Below are 20,723 nucleotides of genomic sequence, written 5' to 3'. Positions count from 1 at the left end.
TTTCACTATATGGACTTTCTTCTTAAGATCAGAATTGCCCCAGAAAAAGGCTGTCAAAATCTTCTCAATCTGCTTAGCCACGCCCACTGGTATTTTAAAAATTGATAAAAGTAAGATGGCAGACTTGAGAGAACTGACCTGATCAGAGTTAATCGACCAGGAAAAGAAAGGACCTTCCTCTTCCAAGCAGCTAGCTTTTTTTTCACTTTCCCAATAATTGGTTGCCAAGTACTTTTTCTACTGGGATTGGCCTCAAGAGGTATGCCTAGATAACTGATAGGGAACATTTGGGTGTGTCACGACCCAAACCCGCCCCTATGGGTTTAGCACCGTAACCGGCCAGTAATCCGAGATTACCGAAGGCCTGCTTAACAGTAAAACAGAGTACAGGGGTATGGCGGAAGCCAATACAGTAAATAAACAATGCCCAATGAGCTGTGAGTCTGTATGCAAAAAGATTTTTCATACATATATACATGAACAGTACAGAACAGTATGTACAACATTTACAGTCGATCAGGACAGGGACCTAGTCCCTATTAAACAGTATAGTACAGTGCTATCAGTCTATACAGTTATTACAAAACAGATACAGAGGCAGACGGGGGAAATTAAAACACCCCTAAGCCATAGCTTGGCAGGCTCAGAACCTCGCAGTGGGGTACAGTGGTTGGCTCAACAAAAAGGGGAGTCTAACCCACGCTTCTAGCTCCGGTCTGGTGCCTAAACACCTACATATATATATAAACAGTGAGCTAAAGCCCAGTGAATAACAAAATGCGTAAAGAGGTTAAGAATGAATGTCCTTTCAATATTGAAAACAGTCAGTTGATTCAGTATATCAGTCATTTAGTCATAACAGTCATATGTGGTACATCCATTAACATAACAGTACAGTAAACGGTAGGTCTTAAAAGACCGAACAGTAAATGATGGCCATCATATCAGTAACAGTAGTGGTTCCAACATGGGAACCGACAGAGATCTCTGTAACAGTAGCAGTCAGTGCAGTAACAGTAGTTGCTAAGGATGCCATAATACAGTTTAGAATAGAGGACATACATTCATTCAGTAACAGTATCATTTCAGAAAACAGTATAGTTCAATTGTTCAGAAGATAATCATTTTGAACATATCTTTACAACATTGTTACTCACAGAGTTCTGGGCTACAGTTAAGCTAGAGCGCGTCCCCAGATGCCAACCCTACACAATTATAGATTGAACACACACTAAGCTACACAGTTGGGAAAAATAATAACTTAATCCCTAAATTGCCTCGGTGTGGTTCTACATCTATATCCTCATTAAGATGCCTTAAGCTAGGCCTAAGAATGCCTAGGATGGGATGAGGATGCAAAGATGCACCTAAAAAGACATTTTCAGAATTTTCAGAAAACAGGGGTTCTGCTCGAGCGCATGTTACCCCGCTTAAGCAGTCAGGCAAACAAAATACTTTGCTCGAGCGCGAGTTATTTCGCTCAAGCGGACTGTAAAACAGTGCAAAAGTACTGGATGTGTGAAAATCACACTCGATGGGCGCTCGATAGCCGCTCGAGCGTAATACACAAGGTCCCGCTCGAGCGCCAATTACCCCGCTCTAGCGGACTTCAAAACAGTGCAAGATGCTGAGAGCTTGAATTCCTCGCTCGAGTGCAACTTTCCCCGCTCGAGCGGGAGACCAAAATCTGGAAAATCCAGATTTGAGTCCCAAGCTCAAAACTCAATCTTTGATGCATTAAAACCAATCCTTTTGGGCCAATTTTCCAGAAACATTCCAAAACTCATAATTTGACATAATTTCAAGCTCAATTGTAAAATAAAAGCCCAAGGGTAATTTAATTCAATACCAATTTGAAACCAATTTTCATGTGCAAGATGAATATGCAACATGTATGAATTCAAACAATTCTCAAGCTTCAAAACTTGCTCTAAAGAGCCAATTCTTCCAAGAACAAGATGAAATCATGGTTTATGATCAAAAGATGAACATGCATGTGAGGAATGATGAACTTACAACCTCAAAACTCTTCAATGTACACATGCATGCAAGATTAGAGCTACAACTCAACATGCTAGAACTAATTCATGACTTAGCTCTTCAATTTGGCAAGAACCATGCAAGAATCAACTTAAAGACACAATTAAGAGGATAAATTCCTTACCTAGGTCCTCAAATACAAGTCTAGAAGCTCTATTGGTCACAAGCTCCCCCAATCTTCTCAATTTACAAGAAAAACAAGATGAATCAAGTTGAATCACTCTTTTCCTCTTACTCTCTCTCTCTCTAGTCGGCAATAACAAGGGAAATGACTGATGAAATTGTGTTGTTTCTAATGTAGTGAGTTCAAAAAGGTTTAGGTAGTGGGCTACTTCAGTGGCATTATGGTAATTAGTTATGCAATTTAACTTATTTTAATCTAGTTTAATCGTACTAAATCACATTTCAGATAAATATACCATAAGATTATATAAATTCTAATGATCATGAAACATCAATCAATTTCTGGTTCGGCCGCCGATAAGGCCTTCAATTCACAGTTAAACATGAAAACATGAACAGATAATCAAATAGTCAGCAAATAGACAATGCATTTAAACAGATACAGTCAATCAATCAGTTTCAGATTTCAGTCAGTCAGTTCAGTATTTCAATCAATTCAATTACCAATCATAATCAGTCATAGTTTAGCAGAAATCAGTAGTTTATCGGTAAACAGGGGTGAGGGTTATTACTGTCTCCCCTCCTTAAAAAGAGTTTAGTCCTCTAAACTTGAGTTACCTTCATTCTGAAAGAAAACATGATTCAGTGGAAACAGTTCGGGATATCTTTTAGCCATGTCATCTTCCTTTTCCCAAGTAGTATACACGCCACCATGGTTTTGCTAGTTGACTTTCACCAACGGAATCTCTTTGTTTCTCAATTTTTTGATCTATCTGTTTACAATCTGAGCAGGCCGTTCCTCGTAAGTGTAGTCATCACCCAGCACTACACGAGTAGGCTCTATTACATGAAAAGGATCCCGGAGGTAGTCCCTCAACATAGAAACGTGGAAGACGTTATGCATATGCTCCATTTCAGGAGGAAGCGCTTCTTGATACGCCACCAGATTGATTTTCTCAATAATCTCATATGGTCCGACATATCTCGGCGCTAACTTGCCTTTGACTTTAAAACGGGTTTGGCCTTTCATCGGTGTCACTTTGACAAAAACGTGATCACCTACTTCATACTCTCTGTCCCGTCTTCTAACATCTGCATAACTTTTCTGTCGGCTTTGTGCAGTTTTCAGTTTCTGTTGTATCAGTTTTACTTTCTCAGTCGTTTCATATACAATCTCGGGCCCAAGCAAAGGCCTATCTCCAACTTCTGCCCAGCAAATCAGAGATCTACATTTTCTGCCATACAATGCCTCGAAAGGCGCCATACCAATACTTGAATGATAGCTGTTGTTGTAGGCGAATTCAACTAAGGGCAAATGGCTTTCCCAGTTTCCCTCAAAATCAGGACACACATTCTCAGTAAATCCTTCAGAGTCTGGATGGTCCTTTCTGACTGACCATTTGTCTGAGGATGATAGGCACGACTCAGTCTCAGTTCAGTACCCAATGCAGTCTGTAAGCTTTGCCAAAATTTCGATGTAAACTTCGAGTCCCTATCAGAAACAATGGACACAGGCACTCCATGCAGTCTAACAATTTCATCAATGTAGAGTATAGCCAATTTGTCCGCATTATAAATCGTTTTGACAGGTAAGAAGTGTGCAGATTTAGTCAGTCTATCAATAATAACCCAAATTGAGTCCATACCTTTACTGGAGCGAGGTAGACTGACGATAAAATGCATAGTAATATGTTCCCATTTCCACTCTAGTATCGGTAAGGGCTGCAATAAGCCTGCGGGTCGTTGATGTTTGGTATTGACTTGTTGGTAATGAAGACATTTCGATACAAAATCAGCAATCTCTTTCTTCATTCCCGGCCACCAAAAATTCAGTTTCAGGTCTTGGTACATTTTCATATTCTCTGGATGGATAGAAAATTTTGAATTATGGCCCTCTTGCAGAACTCTTCTTTTCAATTCAAAATCATTCGGTACACACAGTCTTTTTTGAAATTTCAGTACATTATTTTCAAATTTGAAACCCGGTCTTGGTTTAGTTTCCCTTTCTTCGATGATCTTCTTCAAGAAGTCATCCAATTGCTGTTTCTCTTTAATTTCTTCAATAAGTGCCGGTTGAGCAGAAATAGAAGCTATTGTTCCACCTTGTTCTTGCAAAACAATTTCAATCTCAGATTTTTCAAGGTCACAAAGAAATTCTTTCTGCCCGGTGAGCAAACAGGCTAAGTTTCCAATCGATTTCCGACTCAATGCATCGGCAACGGTGTTGGCTTTTCCCGGATGGTACAAAATCTGTAGGTCATAGTCTTTAATCAATTCTAGCCATCTCCGCTATCTCATGTTCAGTTCTTTCTGCGTGAAGAAATATTTCAAACTCTTGTGGTCGGTATATACTTCACATGTCGCCCCATAAAGGTAGTGACGCCATATTTTTAAGGTAAATACCACTGCAGCAAGTTCCAAGTCATGGGTCGGGTAGTTCTTTTCATGCAGTCTCAGTTGTCGGGAAGCATAGGCAATAACTCTCCCATTCTGCATTAAAGCACATCCCAAACCCTTATGAGAAGTATCACTAAATATGGTAAAACCATCCGTACCTGAAGGTAGGGTAAGAACCGGTGCAGTCACAAGTCGAGTTTTCAACTCTTGGAAAGCTGATTCCCTTTGGTCAGTCTAGTCAAATGATATCCCTTTCTGAGTCAATTGAGTCAACGGTAAGGCAATTTTGGAGAAATCTCTGACAAATCTTCTATAATATCCAGCTAATCCCAAAAAACTTCGGACTTCTGTAACATTTGTTGGTCTAGGCCAGTTTACTACTGCTTCAACTTTCTGTGGATCAACTGAAATTCCTTCCTTACTAATAACATGTCCCAAAAACATAACATGGTCAAGTCAAAATTCACATTTAGATAGTTTAGCAAAAAGTTTCTGTTCTCTTAGGGTCTGTAGGGCAAGTCTCAGATGATGTTCAGGTTCTTCTATACTTTTGGAATAAACCAGTTTGTCATCTTTGAATACAACAATAAAGTCATCGAGGAATGGTTTAAAGATTCTGTTCATGAGGTCCATAAATGCAGCAGGTGCATTGGTAACTCCGAAAGGCATAACTAAAAATTCGTAATGTCCATACCTCGTTCGAAAAGCAGTTTTGTCAATATCCTCTGGTTTAACTTTCAACTGATGATATCCGGATCTGAGATCAATCTTAGAAAATACTTGAGAGATCAAATAAATCATCAATACGTGGCAATGGATATTTATTTTTCACAGTTACCTTGTTCAGTTCACGGTAGTCGATACAGAGTCTCAGTGAGCTGTCTTTCTTCTTAACAAACAAGACAGGTGCGCCCCACGGCAAAGTACTAGGCCTGATGAAATTTTTGTCTAACAGTTCTTGCAGTTGCACTTTCAGTTCTTTCAGTTCAGTTGGAGCCATTCTGTAGGGAGCTTTAGATACTGGCTGTGTACCGGGAATCACATCAACGGTGAACTCAATCTCTCTGTCAATCAAATCCCCTGGCAGATCATCTGGAAAAACATTTGGGAATTCTCTGACTATAGGAATACAGTTCACATCAGTTTTATTAGCAATAGGTACAGTCAATACAGAACACCGATACCCTTTACATCCATTCTTAATCAGTTTAAAGGCTTTCATGGAGGAAATCAGATATGGAGGAGGTACTACTCCAACCCCATAAAACACAAATTCAGGTAAACCCGGTGGACGGAAAACTACTTGTTTCGTTTCACAGTCTATGGTAGCATGATATTTCGTTAACCAGTCCATCCCCAATATAACATCAAAATGATCTATGTTCAGAGGCAATAAGTCAATATACAGATGCATATCCCCAACAATAATTTCACATGTAGGGTACATATATGCACAAGTCATGGTTCCCCCTACGGGTGAAGATACAGCTAACGGATAATTCATAGGTTCTAAGGGTCTATTCAATTTTCGCGAAAAAGCATGCGATACGTATGAATGCGTAGACCCCGAATCAATTAGTCTATATGCATTTTGAGTACAAATAGAGAGGATACTTGACACAACGGTCTCGGTATTTTGTACATCTCCCGGTACTAGGGCGAACACTCGGCCTTGCCTCATGGGCTCTTTCCCGGTAACCTTGGGGTTCGGTGTTGGTGCAACAGTTGATGCTGCGGTGCTGCCTGTAGCTTTACTATTGCCCAGAGCAGTAGAAGGGAAATCTTTAACCATGTGGCCCACCTTGCCACACCTATAGCAAGTACCAGCTATTTTATAACAGACCCCTTTGTGCTTCTTGCCACACTCAGAGCAGGGTGGTATGAAGCCACTTCCCTGGCTAGAGCTAATTGTTGACCCCGTGTTCTGTTTCTTGTTCAATGGATTATTTTTGCCCTTCTCGAACTTGAAACCCTGCCTTTTACCACGCCACTTAGACGCTGGTGTTTCAGTTTGTTTCAGTGCCTCGATGTTCGATTCAGCCATCAAAGCTCGGTCAAGAACATTTACATAGTTCGATAGCTTCAGAACACTAATTTTGTCCAGTATTGCAACATTAAGGCCGCCTTCAAACTTCCGGGCTTTCTTGTAATCAGTATCAACCATGTGCGGTGCATAGCAGGCAAACTCGGTGAACTTTGTTTCATATTCAGCAACGGACATGGTATCCTGTCTCAGTTGTTCAAATTCAGTCACCTTTCTGTCCCTGACACACTGAGGAAAGTACTTTTCGAAGAAAGACTCCTTAAACTAAGCCCAAGTCACTACTGTGTTGGTGTCACGGACTAGCATCCACCACCTTCTAGCTTCTTCTTGTAAGGTGAAGGTAGCTAACAGTACTTTATGTGATTCAGAGTACGGAAACACCTCAAACAATTTTTCTGTTTCAAGAACCCAAGCTTCAGCCTTTAGCGGCTCAAGGCCTCCCTGAAAGGATGACGGTTTCATTTTGCTGAACTTATGGGTGAGAGCAATTATGTCCCCATCATTAACATTGACATTCTGTTCTGGCTGTACCGGAGGAGGAGGTGGGGGCTGTTGGTTCTGTTGTTGCTGTTACCTTAAGGCTTCAGTTAATAATTTAACAGTTCTTTTTAGTCTGGCCATTCTGGCCTCAGATGATTCAGTTCCATCAGTAGTATTTGCATTACCCATTTCATTATATGCAACAGAGCAATAATAAACATAAAAAGTTGCATACTTTAAACATTTAAACATTTTAACACATATATTCATATCATGTCCACATATACTTTTCATGCTCATGCGATGCCCTAATTGTTTTTCTAGGACACCCTATAGCTCATTTGGACACATGTGTGCGGTATAACTCGTGGTTAAGTATCGCTCTGATACCACTCTGTCACGACCCAAACCCGCCCTTATGGGTTTAGCACCGTAACCAGCCAGTAATCCGAGATTACCGAGGGCTTGCTTAATAGTAAAATAGAGTACAGAGGCATGACGGAAGCCAATACAGTAAATAAACAATGTCCAATGAGCTGTGAGTCTGTATGCAAAAAGATTTTTCATACATATATACATGAACAGTACAGAACAGTATGTACAACATTTACAGTCGATCAGGAAAGGGACCTAGTCCCTATTAAACAGTATAGTACAGTGCTATCAGTCTATACAGTTATTACAAAACAGATACAGAGGCAGACGGGGGAAATTAAAACACCCTAAGCCATAGCTTGGTAGGCTCGGAACCTCACAGTGAGGTACAGTGGTTGGCTCGACAAAAAGGGGAGTCTAACCCACGCTCCTAGCTCCGGTCTGGTGCCTAAACACCTACATATATATATATATATAAACAGTGAGCTAAAGCCTAATGAATAACATAATGCGTAAAGAGGTTAAGAATGAATGTCCTTTCAGTATTGAAAACAGTCAGTTGATTCAGTATATCAATCATTCAGTCATAACAGTCATATGTGGTACATCCATTAACATAACAGTACAGTAAACAGTAGGTCTTAAAAGATTGAACAGTAAATGATGGCCATCATATCAGTAATAGTAGCAGTCAGTGTAGTAACAGTAGTTGCTAAGTATGCCACAATACAGTTCAGAATAGAGGACATACATTCATTCAGTAACAGTATCATTTCAGAAAACAGTACAGTTCAATTGTTCAAAAGATAATCATTTTGAACATATCTTTACAACATTGTTACTCATAGAGTTCTGGGCTACAGTTAAGCTAGAGCGCGTCCCCAGATGCCAACCCTACACAGTTACAGATTGAACACACACTAAGCTACACAGTTAGAAAAAATAATAACTTAATTCCTAAATTGCCTCGGTGTGGTTCTACATCTATATCCTCATTAAGATGTCTTAAACTAGGCCTAAGAATGCCTAGGATGGGATGAGGATGCAAAGATGCACCTAAAAAGATATTTTCAGAATTTTCAGAAAACAGGGGTTCCGCTCGAGCGCATGTTACCCCGCTCGAGCGGTCAGGCAAACAAAATACTTCGCTCGAGCGCGAGTTATTCCGCATGAGCGGACTGTAAAACAGTGCAAAAGTACTGAATGTGTGAAAATCACGCTCGATGGGCACTCAATAGCCGCTCGAGCGTAATACACAAGGTCCCGCTCGAGCGGACTTCAAAACAGTGCAAGATGCTGGGAGCTCGAATTCCCCGCTCGAGCGGGAGACCAAAATCTGGAAAATCCAGATTTGAGTCCCAAGCTCAAAACTCAATCTTTGATGCATTAAAACCAATCCTTTTGGGCCAATTTTCCAGAAACATTCCAAAACTCATAATTTGACATAATTTCAAGCTCAATTGTAAAATCAAAACCCAAGGGTAATTTAATTCAATACCAATTTGAAACCAATTTTCATGTGCAAGATGAATATGCAACATGTATGAATTCAAACAATTCTCAAGCTTCAAAACTTGCTCTAAAGAGCCAATTCTTCCAAGAACAAGATGAAATCGTGGTTTATGATCAAAAGATGAACATGCATGTGAGGAATGATAAACTTACAACCTCAAACTTTTCAATGTACACATGCATGCAAGATTAGAGCTACAACTCAACATGCTAGAACTAATTCATGACTTAGCTCTTCAATTTGGCAAGAACCATGCAAGAATCAACTTAAAGACACAATTAAGAGGATAAATTCCTTACCTAGGTCCTCAAATACAAGTCTAGAAGCTCTATTGGTCACAAGCTCCCCCAATCTTTTCAATTTACAAGCAAAACAAGATGAATCAAGTTGAATCACTCTTTTCCTCTTACTCTCTCTCTCTCTAGTCGGCAATAACAAGGGAAATGGCTGATGAAATTGTGTTGTTTCTAATGTAGTGAGTTCAAAAAGGTTTAGGTAGTAGGCCACTTCAGTGGCATTATGGTAATTAGTTCGACCTATGCAATTTAACTTATTTTAATCTAGTTTAATCGTACTAAATCACATTTCAGTTAAATATACCATAAGATCATATAAATTCTAATGATCATGAAAGATCAATGAATTTCTAGTTCGGCCGCCGATAAGGCCTTCAATTCACAGTTAAACATGAAAACATGAACAGATAATCAAACAGTCAGCAGATAGATAATGTATTTAAACAGATACAGTCAATCAATCAGTTTCAGATTTCAGTCAGTCAGTTCAGTATTTCAATCAGTTCAATTACCAATCATAATCAGTCACAGTTTAGCAGAAATCAGTAGTTTATCGGTAAACAGAGGTAAGGGTTATTACAGGGTGTGACTGCTAAGAATTGAGGCAAACTGGGTAATCTCCAAATCACTAACACCAACCCCATACATCCCACTTTTGTGGAAATTTACCTTTAATCCAGACAGCACCTCAAAGCACCTTAAGATTCTCTTGATGTTCACCAATTTCCCTCTCTTTGCTTCACAGAATATAATGGTGTCATCTACGTATTACAAATGAGAGACTTTAAACTCATTAGGCCCCACACATGCACCTTTTATAAGTCCTCTCTCCTTTGCTCTTTCAATCAAAATATTCAGGCCTTCAGGAACTATGTTGAACAAAAGTGGTGATAAAGGGTCACCATGCCTTAGACCTCTTTGAGGTATGAATTCTGCTGTTGGAGAACCATTTACTAGGACAGAAAACTTTAGATGATGATAGGCATGTTTTAATCCAACTCACCCATTTGACCCCAAAACCAAAATTCTTCATCATTGATAAAAGAAACTCCCAGTTAACTAAGTCGTATGCCTTTTCGAAATCCAGCTTGAGAATAATACCTTTCATTTTTTCAGCTTTCCACCAATGGACCACTTCATTAGCAATGAGAACACCATCAATAATAAATCTTCCCCCCAAGAAAGCTATTTGAACTTCACTAATGATTACTGGCATGACTCTCTTCAATCTTTTTGATAGCACTTTAGCCAATATTTTATACACAGAATTGACCAAGCTAATTGGCCTATAATCACTTAACTCACATGAGCTCTCCTTCTTAGGTATGAGGGTAATGAAAGAGCTATTTAGACTCGACACCAGCTTTCCATTTGAGTAAAACTCATGCATGAATTGTAGTATTTCTCCTTTCATGACCTGTTAGCACTTCTGAATGCACGCCAGATTGAACCCGTCAGGCCCAGGAGCATTGTTACCATCACATGAAAAATAAAAAGTCCAAATATTTGAAACAACATTTCTCCACGAAAATATAATATAATCAATCACACGACCAATGTGGCATTGTAAAATTGCCTATCCGAATCACTTATCATTTTCACTAATTTGCATAATAGAACACACACACACTCACAAAAAAGAAAACTCACGAGTCTCTTTGGTAAATTTGTGCAGAAGTATAAACTTAATAACTAAAACTGTGAAATTTCCAAAATAAATAAATACATAAATAAATAAGTTTACAATACTATTTCACAATATTGCAATACATAAAATCTGTTACAAAATCGGAATGTATTCTATGTAATAGTAAGGGCTGAATAAATACATGGTTCTAATAACAAGGAGATAGTATACGAATTACAACTTATTGTTGACCCGGCACATATACATATAGCCTCCACGAAGGTGCAATAATACCAGTCCAATTCGTCGAGAAAAATTTTTAGAGTTCATACAACATACATTATTTAGAACTCATATCCACTTAAAAGCTTAAGTCTTGAAGGGCTCATCCAGTGTTTAAAATCCACACATTTTATTTTGGGAAAAAAAAAAAAAAAACCTAGGGCTAGCCCCTTTTAACAAATTAAACTCTAAGTTTTTAATTTTATCAATTTAAACCCTAAACTTTTTTTTTGTTTTCAATCTAAACCATTTGTTTATTTTCATTAACAAAATCGACGAAAAAATTAGTATTTTAGTTATTAAACTCAATGAAAAATGATATTTTAGACATTTTATGTATACTTTAAGTTTAATAACTAAAATACTTTTTTTTCTGACGATTTTATTTAACAAAAATAGGTGAATGATTTAGATTGAAAGATTGGGGTTAAATTGATAAAATTAAAAATTCAGAATTTATTTTATAATAAGATTCAAACCGTTAGTTTTTTTTTTTTTTTTTTGTAATTATCCCTTTTATTTTTTATTTGATGTGAGACCCTATTTTGGCACATATTCCAGCAAAATCTCTTAACGGAACGGGGGTTCGACAGCTGGGGCAATTGGGATGGTCAACTAGCCATGGAAGGAGGCAATCAGAGTGGTACTTGTGGGTGCATGAGAGTTGCATGACTTGTTTCTCTACATGAAAATCTTCCAAGCATACAGCACAAAGCTGCCCTTTTGATTTACTTGTGTTGATCTGGAAGTGCCATCGTCTCCCTGGTATTCTTGCAACCAAGTAACCATGGTTATGGTTATCCCTCGTCCTCATACTATTATTGCCTCTACCTTCATTTGCTTCAACTCTATTCAACCTTCAATTTAAGACAACAAGTGAGTCCAATATGGAAAAAAAATTTGTAGCTAGTTTTAGACTATGTCGCGTTATTTATGTCATACTTTTGACAAATAAATAAAAAGTTAGATAGTATTGTCACATCTGTCATATTTTTGCTACGTAAACTAATTGAGAGCACCAGAACATTCTAACTAAATCCCACGTGATGCTTGAATTTTTAGACTCTTTCACACTTTATTTTATATATATATGTTTTATATTAATTTGTTATTATTTTAAGAGTAATTTTGGTTTGAGTTAGTACATATCCTTTTGATAAACTACAATAATGAATAAGATTATGGCCCATTTTGGCAACCAAAAAAAGGGTATCTATCTTTTCGATTATTTTTTTTTTAATTTTTAGTGATTTTTTTTAAAATTATGTCAATTTTTTTTTTCAGTCCGTCTTGTCGAGACAAATCTAAAAAGTATATATTTTTAAAAAATTCTATAAAAAAAAATCACTAATATCAAAATAAGACCAAACAAATTGTTTATTTCGACTTATTTTTGTTTTTGCTAGATTTTTGTTAGATTTTTAGAAACAAAATATAATTTTCTAGTTCGTTTTGACGAGTTGAATCTAGAAACCTAAAGTTTTTTTTTGATTTTTTTTTTATAAAAAAATTCACTAAAAACGAAAATAAGTAAAAAAAAAATACTCTTCCCAAAACACCCCTATGAGCATTTAGATTGAATCTTAAAATGGTTGCATTCCGCTTGTATCTTTGCGCAGGTAGAAAAATTAACTTAAAGGCAATAACTACGGCGTCTCTTAAATTTCACATGTCAAAATTTTCAACTCCAATTTGTTGTGTTATTATATTGTTTACTATTTAATATCTTTTTGTATAGAATTTCTAATTCATTTGTGCAATTTGAGTATCTATGATGTTTTCACAATGATCTGTATATTTTGGACATACTATGTTGTCTCTATTGGTTAGTTGCTCACCAATTTTGAAGTGTACTAGCAGATGATTTTGTTAGCTCCATAGTGCCAATCTTATTGGGATTATAGAGTTATTGTGATGCTGTTTGCACCATTTTTTTTTTTTTTTTTTTTTGATGTATCGTTTTTTATTATTATCAATAAAATTTTCTTATACTTGTTCAAAAAAAAAAAAAAAAAAAAATTGAGAACAAAAATCACCAGCAACCAAATTATGATTGTCAATTAGGACGAATGGAAGCACTCAGAGAGAGAGAGAGAGAGAGAGAGAACCTTGAACTTGGAGGCCGGAAACAACCAAGTTTCTCTTCCAGGCGTTTGCGGGCTTTTAGGGCAGCCTCATCCATGGTGGCAGCAGTGGTGGTGGTGGTGGTGATGATCGGTGGTGGTGGTTCGAGCAATGATCTGTATGAGGGGTGGGCATGGTGAGGATTGTCCTCTTGAAAGTGTTGTTTTCTATTTTGAATCCTCCTCCTACGCATCTCTATTGCTAGCGTCAATCCAGCCATCTTTCTTTTTCTTGTTTTGATTTCTCAAAACTACCAAAACTACTCTCTTTGAATGGTCGTCCTAACCCAATAAATAAATATATTTACACACACTCTTACTAGTGTACCAGTTCTTTACTTAAAAGAGGATGAGCAATCTTTCCCCAGAAGATTACATTTCATTTGGTCAATGGATTGATAAAACGGCAACGCCAATCCTATTGCATCATGACACGTCGATAAAAAAGTACCATTCAGATGCTTGGAATCTTTTGTTGTTAAATTTATCTGTCTCAATGAAATTTTACTTGTAGGATTATGTTAGAATCTCGACAGACATAAATTTGAAAATATGATTATATATTCAGGATTTTTTTGAGATAGAGCATCCTGTGTTATGTTCGCACGGTATTTTAGAAATTTACCTGTTAAATTTTATGTTTCTAAAATCTTTATACCCTCTGTTGAATGCATTTTCAATTTGTAAAATATGACGGGTATTTCCAAACTGGAGAATCTCAATGCATGAACTACAAATGTATTGAGAAAAAAGAAACATAAATTTGTGGATAGATGATCCGTACATCAGTATCTGGTCTGGCATTATGAGGTGGCATACATATATGGTACATAATATATGTAGATATTAAATAATCATAGGGAAAAATTATGTGGAGCAGACAGTGGGTTGGGTTGGATTTTAAAAAATATTAAAATATTATGATTTAATATAAAACAATTGACATAATAAAAAATTATAAAAGATTGGTCTAAATTTAGATATATATAATACTCATTTTTGATATATTACTCAATATTCTAAGGCCATAAACTCTACATTAGTCCAATTTAAAAACTAAAAGAACTAACATAATAGGTCAATCTTTTTTCTTTACTAAAATTTAACTGCATTTAGTTGAAGTTTTTATTTTTTTAAGTTTAATATGATTTTACCGCAATTAAGTTGACAATATTCCTTATTTGTAGTAAATTTTTTTAACAGGTTTTAAGTTTAAAATTTTTTTAGCAACTAAAAAATTATTGGACAACCGGTGTTTGGATTATTTTTATTTTGTAAGTGTAAATTGTTTTATGATTTGCCCAATCGGTGGTAGCAGTGAGCTGCTTGGCTGTTGTTTGCTTTGAAGGTGCTATCAATGTACTCTTTTCTTGTAGTATTATCATTAGCTTGTTGTTCTGTTGATTGGTTTCTCATCAACTTTGTAGCGTGCTTACAAATGATTTGTCTTACTCTATTTTTTTTTTTTTTTGAACGGCGAAAAAGAAGATCTTTATTGATGAAACCAACAAAGACAAGGATACATCAATAAAGAGGAACTCGAAGCTAACACAAGCTAGGAGCTCCAGTTGGCAAGGAGCCAACCAGAAAAAGAGAAAAGAAGGAGAACCAAAAACACATGGCCAATTACACCTGGTGGTGCTGGTATATAAATTACGCAAACTAGGTAGCAAGTTTATGCAGACAGCAGACAGACAACAAAATCTGGCGTGCCAAAATCTGGTGCTGGTATACAATCTATAGTATCAATTTAGTTGGGATCATTTAGTTTGTTGTGATGCTTTTTGTACTTACTCCTTTTATTGATGAATTCATTTTGTATTTTTATTTGATTATCATCAATAAAGTCTTTTTTTGCTATTTCAAAAGAAAGAAAGAAAGAAAAAAAAGAAAAAGAAAAAAAAGCAGGAGGTCGGATTAAATCTTTAAAGAACATTACATGAGACATTAATTTTTTAAAAAGTGCTGATCAAAAAAAAAAAAAAAATTTAAAAAGTAACCCTTGTACGGATTGTGTTTTTCTGTTGGATTGAGTTCGGAGAGTCATTATATGGGAAATAATTTTTTTTTTTTTCCAAAAAAATAGTACTTATTTAAAATGTACTTCCTCAAAAGATCTCTTGATCTATTTACATGTTACTGCGCAGATTTAATCATCATTTTTGGGTTAGGAATTGTTTGTCTTCAAAATTTTTGTATGTGATGAGAGTCCATAAACTTGAAAATCTTGAAAATCTCAAGCAACGACCGTGTAACAAAAATGTAATAGAGAAAGAAGATTTTAAAATTTAAAATAAAAGAGCCGTGCCGCATTTATACATATATATATATATATATATATATATATCTTTTTCTTTTGATTTGCTCAAGATTATGAGTTTATTTGGTGTGGGATTGGGAGGTGGCATGCATATATGGTTCATGACATAGAAATGGTTAGGTATGTTTGGTTTTGTAGCTCATATAGTAAAATGGTTCAAATAAAAATAAATAAATAAAAGGTACTAAACAACCATTGGATACACTCTACCAAACCATGCATTTTTTTTTTGTTTTTCTTGTTTTGATCGACAAAAGAATCAAGACTTTATTGATGAAAACCAACTTACAATAAGATAGTACATCAATAAAGATAGAAAAGGTGAGTGGAAATTGTATCATAGCAAGACAATACGATCCCAATTAGGTTGGCAGTGGCACCAAAGAGCAAACCCAATCATGTGTAGACATTACACCAAGGTTGGAAAGTAACCAACCGAAAACAGAGCAACATTACAATCAGTCAAAAGCAAAGACAACGTAAACAAATACAATAGCAAATTGCTTCAGTAAACAACAAATCAAAATAGCAAATGATACCTCCACCATGTCCATTCTACCAAACCATGCACAAACATCATAGTAAGATTACAAAGCAAGCTACTTTAGCAACGGAGGAGGAGGTGGAAAAAGGATTTGATGTGGTAAGTAGGGTATTGGAAACAGTGATAGACAGATCAGATGAGATGGGTAGGGGAAATGATGGCAAGCATACAGCAACTGAAGTTGACATAGAATGTAGCATGGGGAATAGTAATGCAAGTGCAAGTTCCAAGAAGGAGGGTCTATCTCAGTAAGTCAACTCACAGAAGGCAATGATGAGTAAAATTCGAAAGTAGGATGGAGCTATACGCACTACAGGGTTCTTAAGGGAGTTGAGTAGACCAGAGGGTGTAAGACCTAATATAAATCTGGAAGTTCTTCTTGAAGGTATGTTGGTTGGGCCTGAGCCAAGTGGATCAAATAAGGGGGTGGGATCTAATTTGAGTGATTGTGTGGCCCAAACCCAACTCAGACCAACTCTGGTCCAAACAACCCACAAGCCTATGGACAAGAGGGCTGGTAAAGGAAGAAAATGCAAGGAAGTGGCAGTAAAGTCCTTCAAACAAAAAGGCATGGTTGGTAGACTTGGCTTCCACAAAGGAGCCATTTTCAGAGCGTCAATAGTAGTAGTAGCCAATTCCTTGTCAATATCCCACAGTCAGGCAATGAATAGAAGGAGAAATCTACTTGAGGAGGCTCAGACAACAGTAAAGGTTGGCACATTACTGGGTATGCATTGCCAAGGACAAGAGGAGGAGGTAGTGAGCAAAATAGTAGAGCTAGAAGAGAATGATTTGACAAGAATTACAGGTGAAGAAGGGGCAACCAGAGCCTAACTGCTTGCCAATAAGGGCTCTGGGTGTAAGTTGTGTGTTTTGTCATGAAGATTTTATCATGGAACGTTAGAGGGCTAAGAAAACCAAAAAAAAAAAAAAAATGGAGGAGAGGGAGGGAAATTAAGAATTTGGTGAAGGAAAGGAATGTTAATGTTTTATTACTACAAAAAACAAATAGGAGCTCAATGGATGAAAACTTTGTGAAGGCCATCTGCCCTTATGAAGAGATGGGATTTATGTTGGTGGATTCAGAAGAAAGTGCAGGTGGTTTTTTTGTATATTTGAAGGCCACATGTCTTTGACCAAAAAGATTGTTGCAGCAGCAAACATTTTATTATGCTATGTACCAGGTACCTCATGTAATTCTTTCGAGTGTGTTATTGTTAATATCTATGCTCCAAATGAGGTTCTGAAGAGGAGACAGCTCTAGGATTCTTTGGTTAATGTCCATCCACATTATCCAAATCCATGGTGTGTGGGAGGGGATAATAAAATCAAGTATATGAGTGAGAGGAAAAGGTTCTTAAGAAGAGATAGGGGGATGAAGGACTTCAATAAGTTTGTAGAAAAGATAGAGTTGACTGATATGCCTATGCTAGAAAGACAGTACACTTGGTGTAATGCATTGGAAAGGGATAGGTGAAATAGGATAGATAGATTTTTGTTAGACCCAAATTGGTTGGAAAAGTTCTCTCTTAAATAATGGAGATTACCTAGAACAATTTCAGATCATTGCCCAATTTTGCTGAAGGAGGATGATAGGGATTGGGGTCCTAAGCCTTTCAAGTTTATAAATTCTTGGACATCACATCCTACTTTCATGGTTGAAGTCAAAAAAAGTTGGGAGGACACTCAAGTGTCTGGATGGGTAGGGTATAGACTCATGAGAAAATTGTATAACTTAAGGAACCATTTAAGGGTGTGGAACAAAGAGGTATTTGGTAATATAGACACTCTTCTAAAGTCAGTAGAAGAAGAGTTACAAGACTGGGATCTGAAGGCAGAGTCTAGGCACCTGGATGATCTAGAAACTAAAAGAAGAAGAGAAGTTAGAAGCCAGGTGTGGCAGCTCAGCAGAAATAAGGAAAGGCTGTGGCATCAAAAATCTAGACTACTATGGGCTCGAAATGGTGACAAAAATACTAGGTTCTTTCATATTATGAGAAGTAGAAGACAGAGAAAGAATTTGTTAGATTCAGTTATAGTGGAGGATGTGAGTTGTGAGGACCTAGTTCAGGTGAAACAAGTAGTGGTAAGGCATTTCAGTCAACAATTTTTAGAGAACTGGAATTCTAGGCCAAAACTTTTAGGTCCTTTTGATGCAATTAGCCCTAAGGCAACAGTCTCTTTGGAAGTAGTGTTTTCTGAAACTGAGATTTGAGCAGCACTTCAAGACTGTGATGGGAACAAGGCCCCCTAGACCAGATGGCTTTAACCTTGTCTACATTAAAAAATGTTGGAAGATCATGAAAGGGGTGATAGTTCAATTGATGCATGAATTTCATACAAATGGAAAGCTATCAAGAGGGGTTAACATCTATTTCATTGTACGTATTCCTAAGAAGGATAATCCTACAGGTTTGGGGGACTATAGACCTATTAGTCTGGTTAGTTCAGTTTATAAGATCTTGGCTAAGGTGTTATCCAGAAGACTTAAATAAGTTCTTCCATCTGTGATTAGTGACGTGCAGTCAGCTTTTGTGAGTGGGAAGTACATCCTAGATGGGGTGGAAATAGCAAACGAAGTTGTAGATGGGTGGAAAAGATCTAAGAAGAAAGGTATTATCCTAAAATTAGACTTTAAGAAAGCCTATGATTCAATAAATTGGGAGTTTTTGCTGTCAATAATGAGAAACTTTGGATTTGGTGAACAATGGATTTGATGGATGAAGACTTGCATTTCTACAGCCAAGGGGTCTGTTTTGGTCAATGGTGCAACCACTGAGGAGTTTCAACCACAAAATGGGTTAAGGCAAGGGGATATTCTTTCTCTATTTTTATTCATTATTGCAGCAGAAGTTCTCAACCTTTTATTGGAGAGGGCTATAAAGATCGGTCTGTTTAAAGGTGCCACAGTTGGAACTAGTAAGTTGAGAATCTCATATCTCCAATTTGCAGATGACATTATCATATTCTGTGAAGGTGATAAGGAGGCAATTTTGAACATAAAGAGGGTGTTGAGGTGCTTTGAGGTGATGTCTGGATTAAAGATAAATTATCATAAGAGTGTAGTTTGTGGGGTGGGCTTCCAAGATGACCACACTAAGGAGTTTGCTAAGATTCTGAACTACCTGACCAAGAAACTGCCATTTAATTTCTTAGGTCTGCATTTAGGAGCAAATCCTAGAAGAAAGAGCACATGGCATCCAGTAGTGGATCGACAAGGTCAAGAAGAAGCTGTCTTCTTGGAAGAGGAAGTTGTTATCTTATGCTGAGAGATTGACTTTGATTAAATCTGTCCCCTCAAACTTGTCAATCTGTTTCCTTTCTATATTCAAAATGCCTAAGGGGGTTGTTAAGGCTATAGTTAAGCTTCAGTCATCTTTTCTGTGGAGAGGGACTGAAAATAAAAGGAAAGTGCACTTGGTCCAATGGAAAGAGGTCACCAAAACCAAAAGTCAATGAGGTTTGGGAGTGAAAGACGTAGGTGAAGTGAATGATTGTTTGTTACTAAAGTGGTGGTGAAGGTATGGTAGTGAAGATAAAGCACTGTGGAAATTTGTGGTGTGTTCAAGGTATGACACAGCTCGTGGGGATTGGATTCCATCAATTAATCATTTAGGTGGGGTGTCCATAGTTTGGCAGGATATTATGCAGCTTACTTCAGTCAACCAGCTCTTGAGTGAGTTTTATGGTGGCCAATTCAAAATAAATGTTGGCAATGGGAGGAGAATACAGTTCTTGTCTGGAAGTGCTGGTCACATATGGTAAATTGGAGGGGATTAAGTCTGGGCAATTCTTGGATCAGTAGAGGGTTTGCTACATTGGTGGTCAGGTGGCAAGTTCAAGCCTTGGGTATCCAGAATATGGCAGATTGCTCCCTTAGTCGTGTTATGGTCTATTTGGAAATTGAGAAATGATTGTCTGTTTAAAGAGGCACAACCTACTTTTGAAGATTTATGTGAAAAAATGAAAGTGCTCATTGCTTTGTGGGCCAAATGGTTCTTGGAGGTCAATTATACTTTTCACGATATTGTTTCCAACTTCCACCTCATCAGGCTGTTTGTTTAAGGTTTCCTCTGTTTCTGGTTTTGGCAATACAAGGGCTTAGTGCTTAGGGTGGGCAACAGGGGTGGTTTTGATGTTTTGCAGCCTTTGTTTTTGGCCTTTGGTTCTCTTGTTGGTTCCTTACCAACGTCTCGAGGCTTATGCTGGCATATGATAGGGTTCCTCTCTCGGTGATAACCTAGTTGGGATTGATGTGGTGTTCCGTGATGCTCTTTGCACTTCCTCCCCTTTTATTGATGTATCTTCATACTTTGTATGTTATAATTCATCAATAAAGTTCCCTTTTGCTAATAAAAAAAAAATTTTGCGGCTTGAGGTTTTGTTTGATAGGATCATTCAATTTCATTTTTTTTTTGAATTAATCAAACCAACCAAAAAATTCATTAAAAAAATTATATAATTTCATCTGAACCAAATCCCCAATTTCAAAAAAATAAAGAAAAAGAACAAGTAAACGCTAATTTCTGCCATTTTCTTGTGTTGGTGTTTGACATTGT

At 37.1% G+C, this 20,723-nt stretch overlaps 1 protein-coding gene and 1 long non-coding RNA gene across 2 annotated transcripts; one reads left to right on the top strand and one right to left on the bottom strand.

Annotated features, from left to right (window-relative positions):
• Positions 1–10,984: 10,984 nt before the first annotated feature.
• On the bottom strand, positions 10,985–13,614 carry LOC114264851 (uncharacterized). Its single transcript, XR_014334524.1, has 2 exons — positions 13,286–13,614; positions 10,985–12,034 (listed from the first exon to the last, which is right to left on the bottom strand). It is a non-coding gene; the product is annotated as an uncharacterized LOC114264851 (long non-coding RNA).
• Positions 13,615–17,183: 3,569 nt separating this feature from the next.
• Positions 17,184–19,433, top strand: LOC145795641 (uncharacterized). The gene is made up of 5 exons (XM_082880487.1): positions 17,184–17,262; positions 17,727–18,235; positions 18,384–18,605; positions 18,690–18,777; positions 18,907–19,433. Exons 1-5 carry the CDS (start codon positions 17,184–17,186, stop codon positions 19,431–19,433), a joined length of 1,425 nt encoding a protein of 474 aa, XP_082736613.1.
• Positions 19,434–20,723: the final 1,290 nt, after the last annotated feature.

This window comes from Camellia sinensis, chromosome 7 (genome assembly GCF_055761805.1).
Source record: "Camellia sinensis isolate YWXY chromosome 7, ASM5576180v1, whole genome shotgun sequence".
Taxonomy (NCBI): Eukaryota; Viridiplantae; Streptophyta; class Magnoliopsida; order Ericales; family Theaceae; genus Camellia; species Camellia sinensis.
This window is presented reverse-complemented; position numbering and strand designations above follow the sequence as displayed.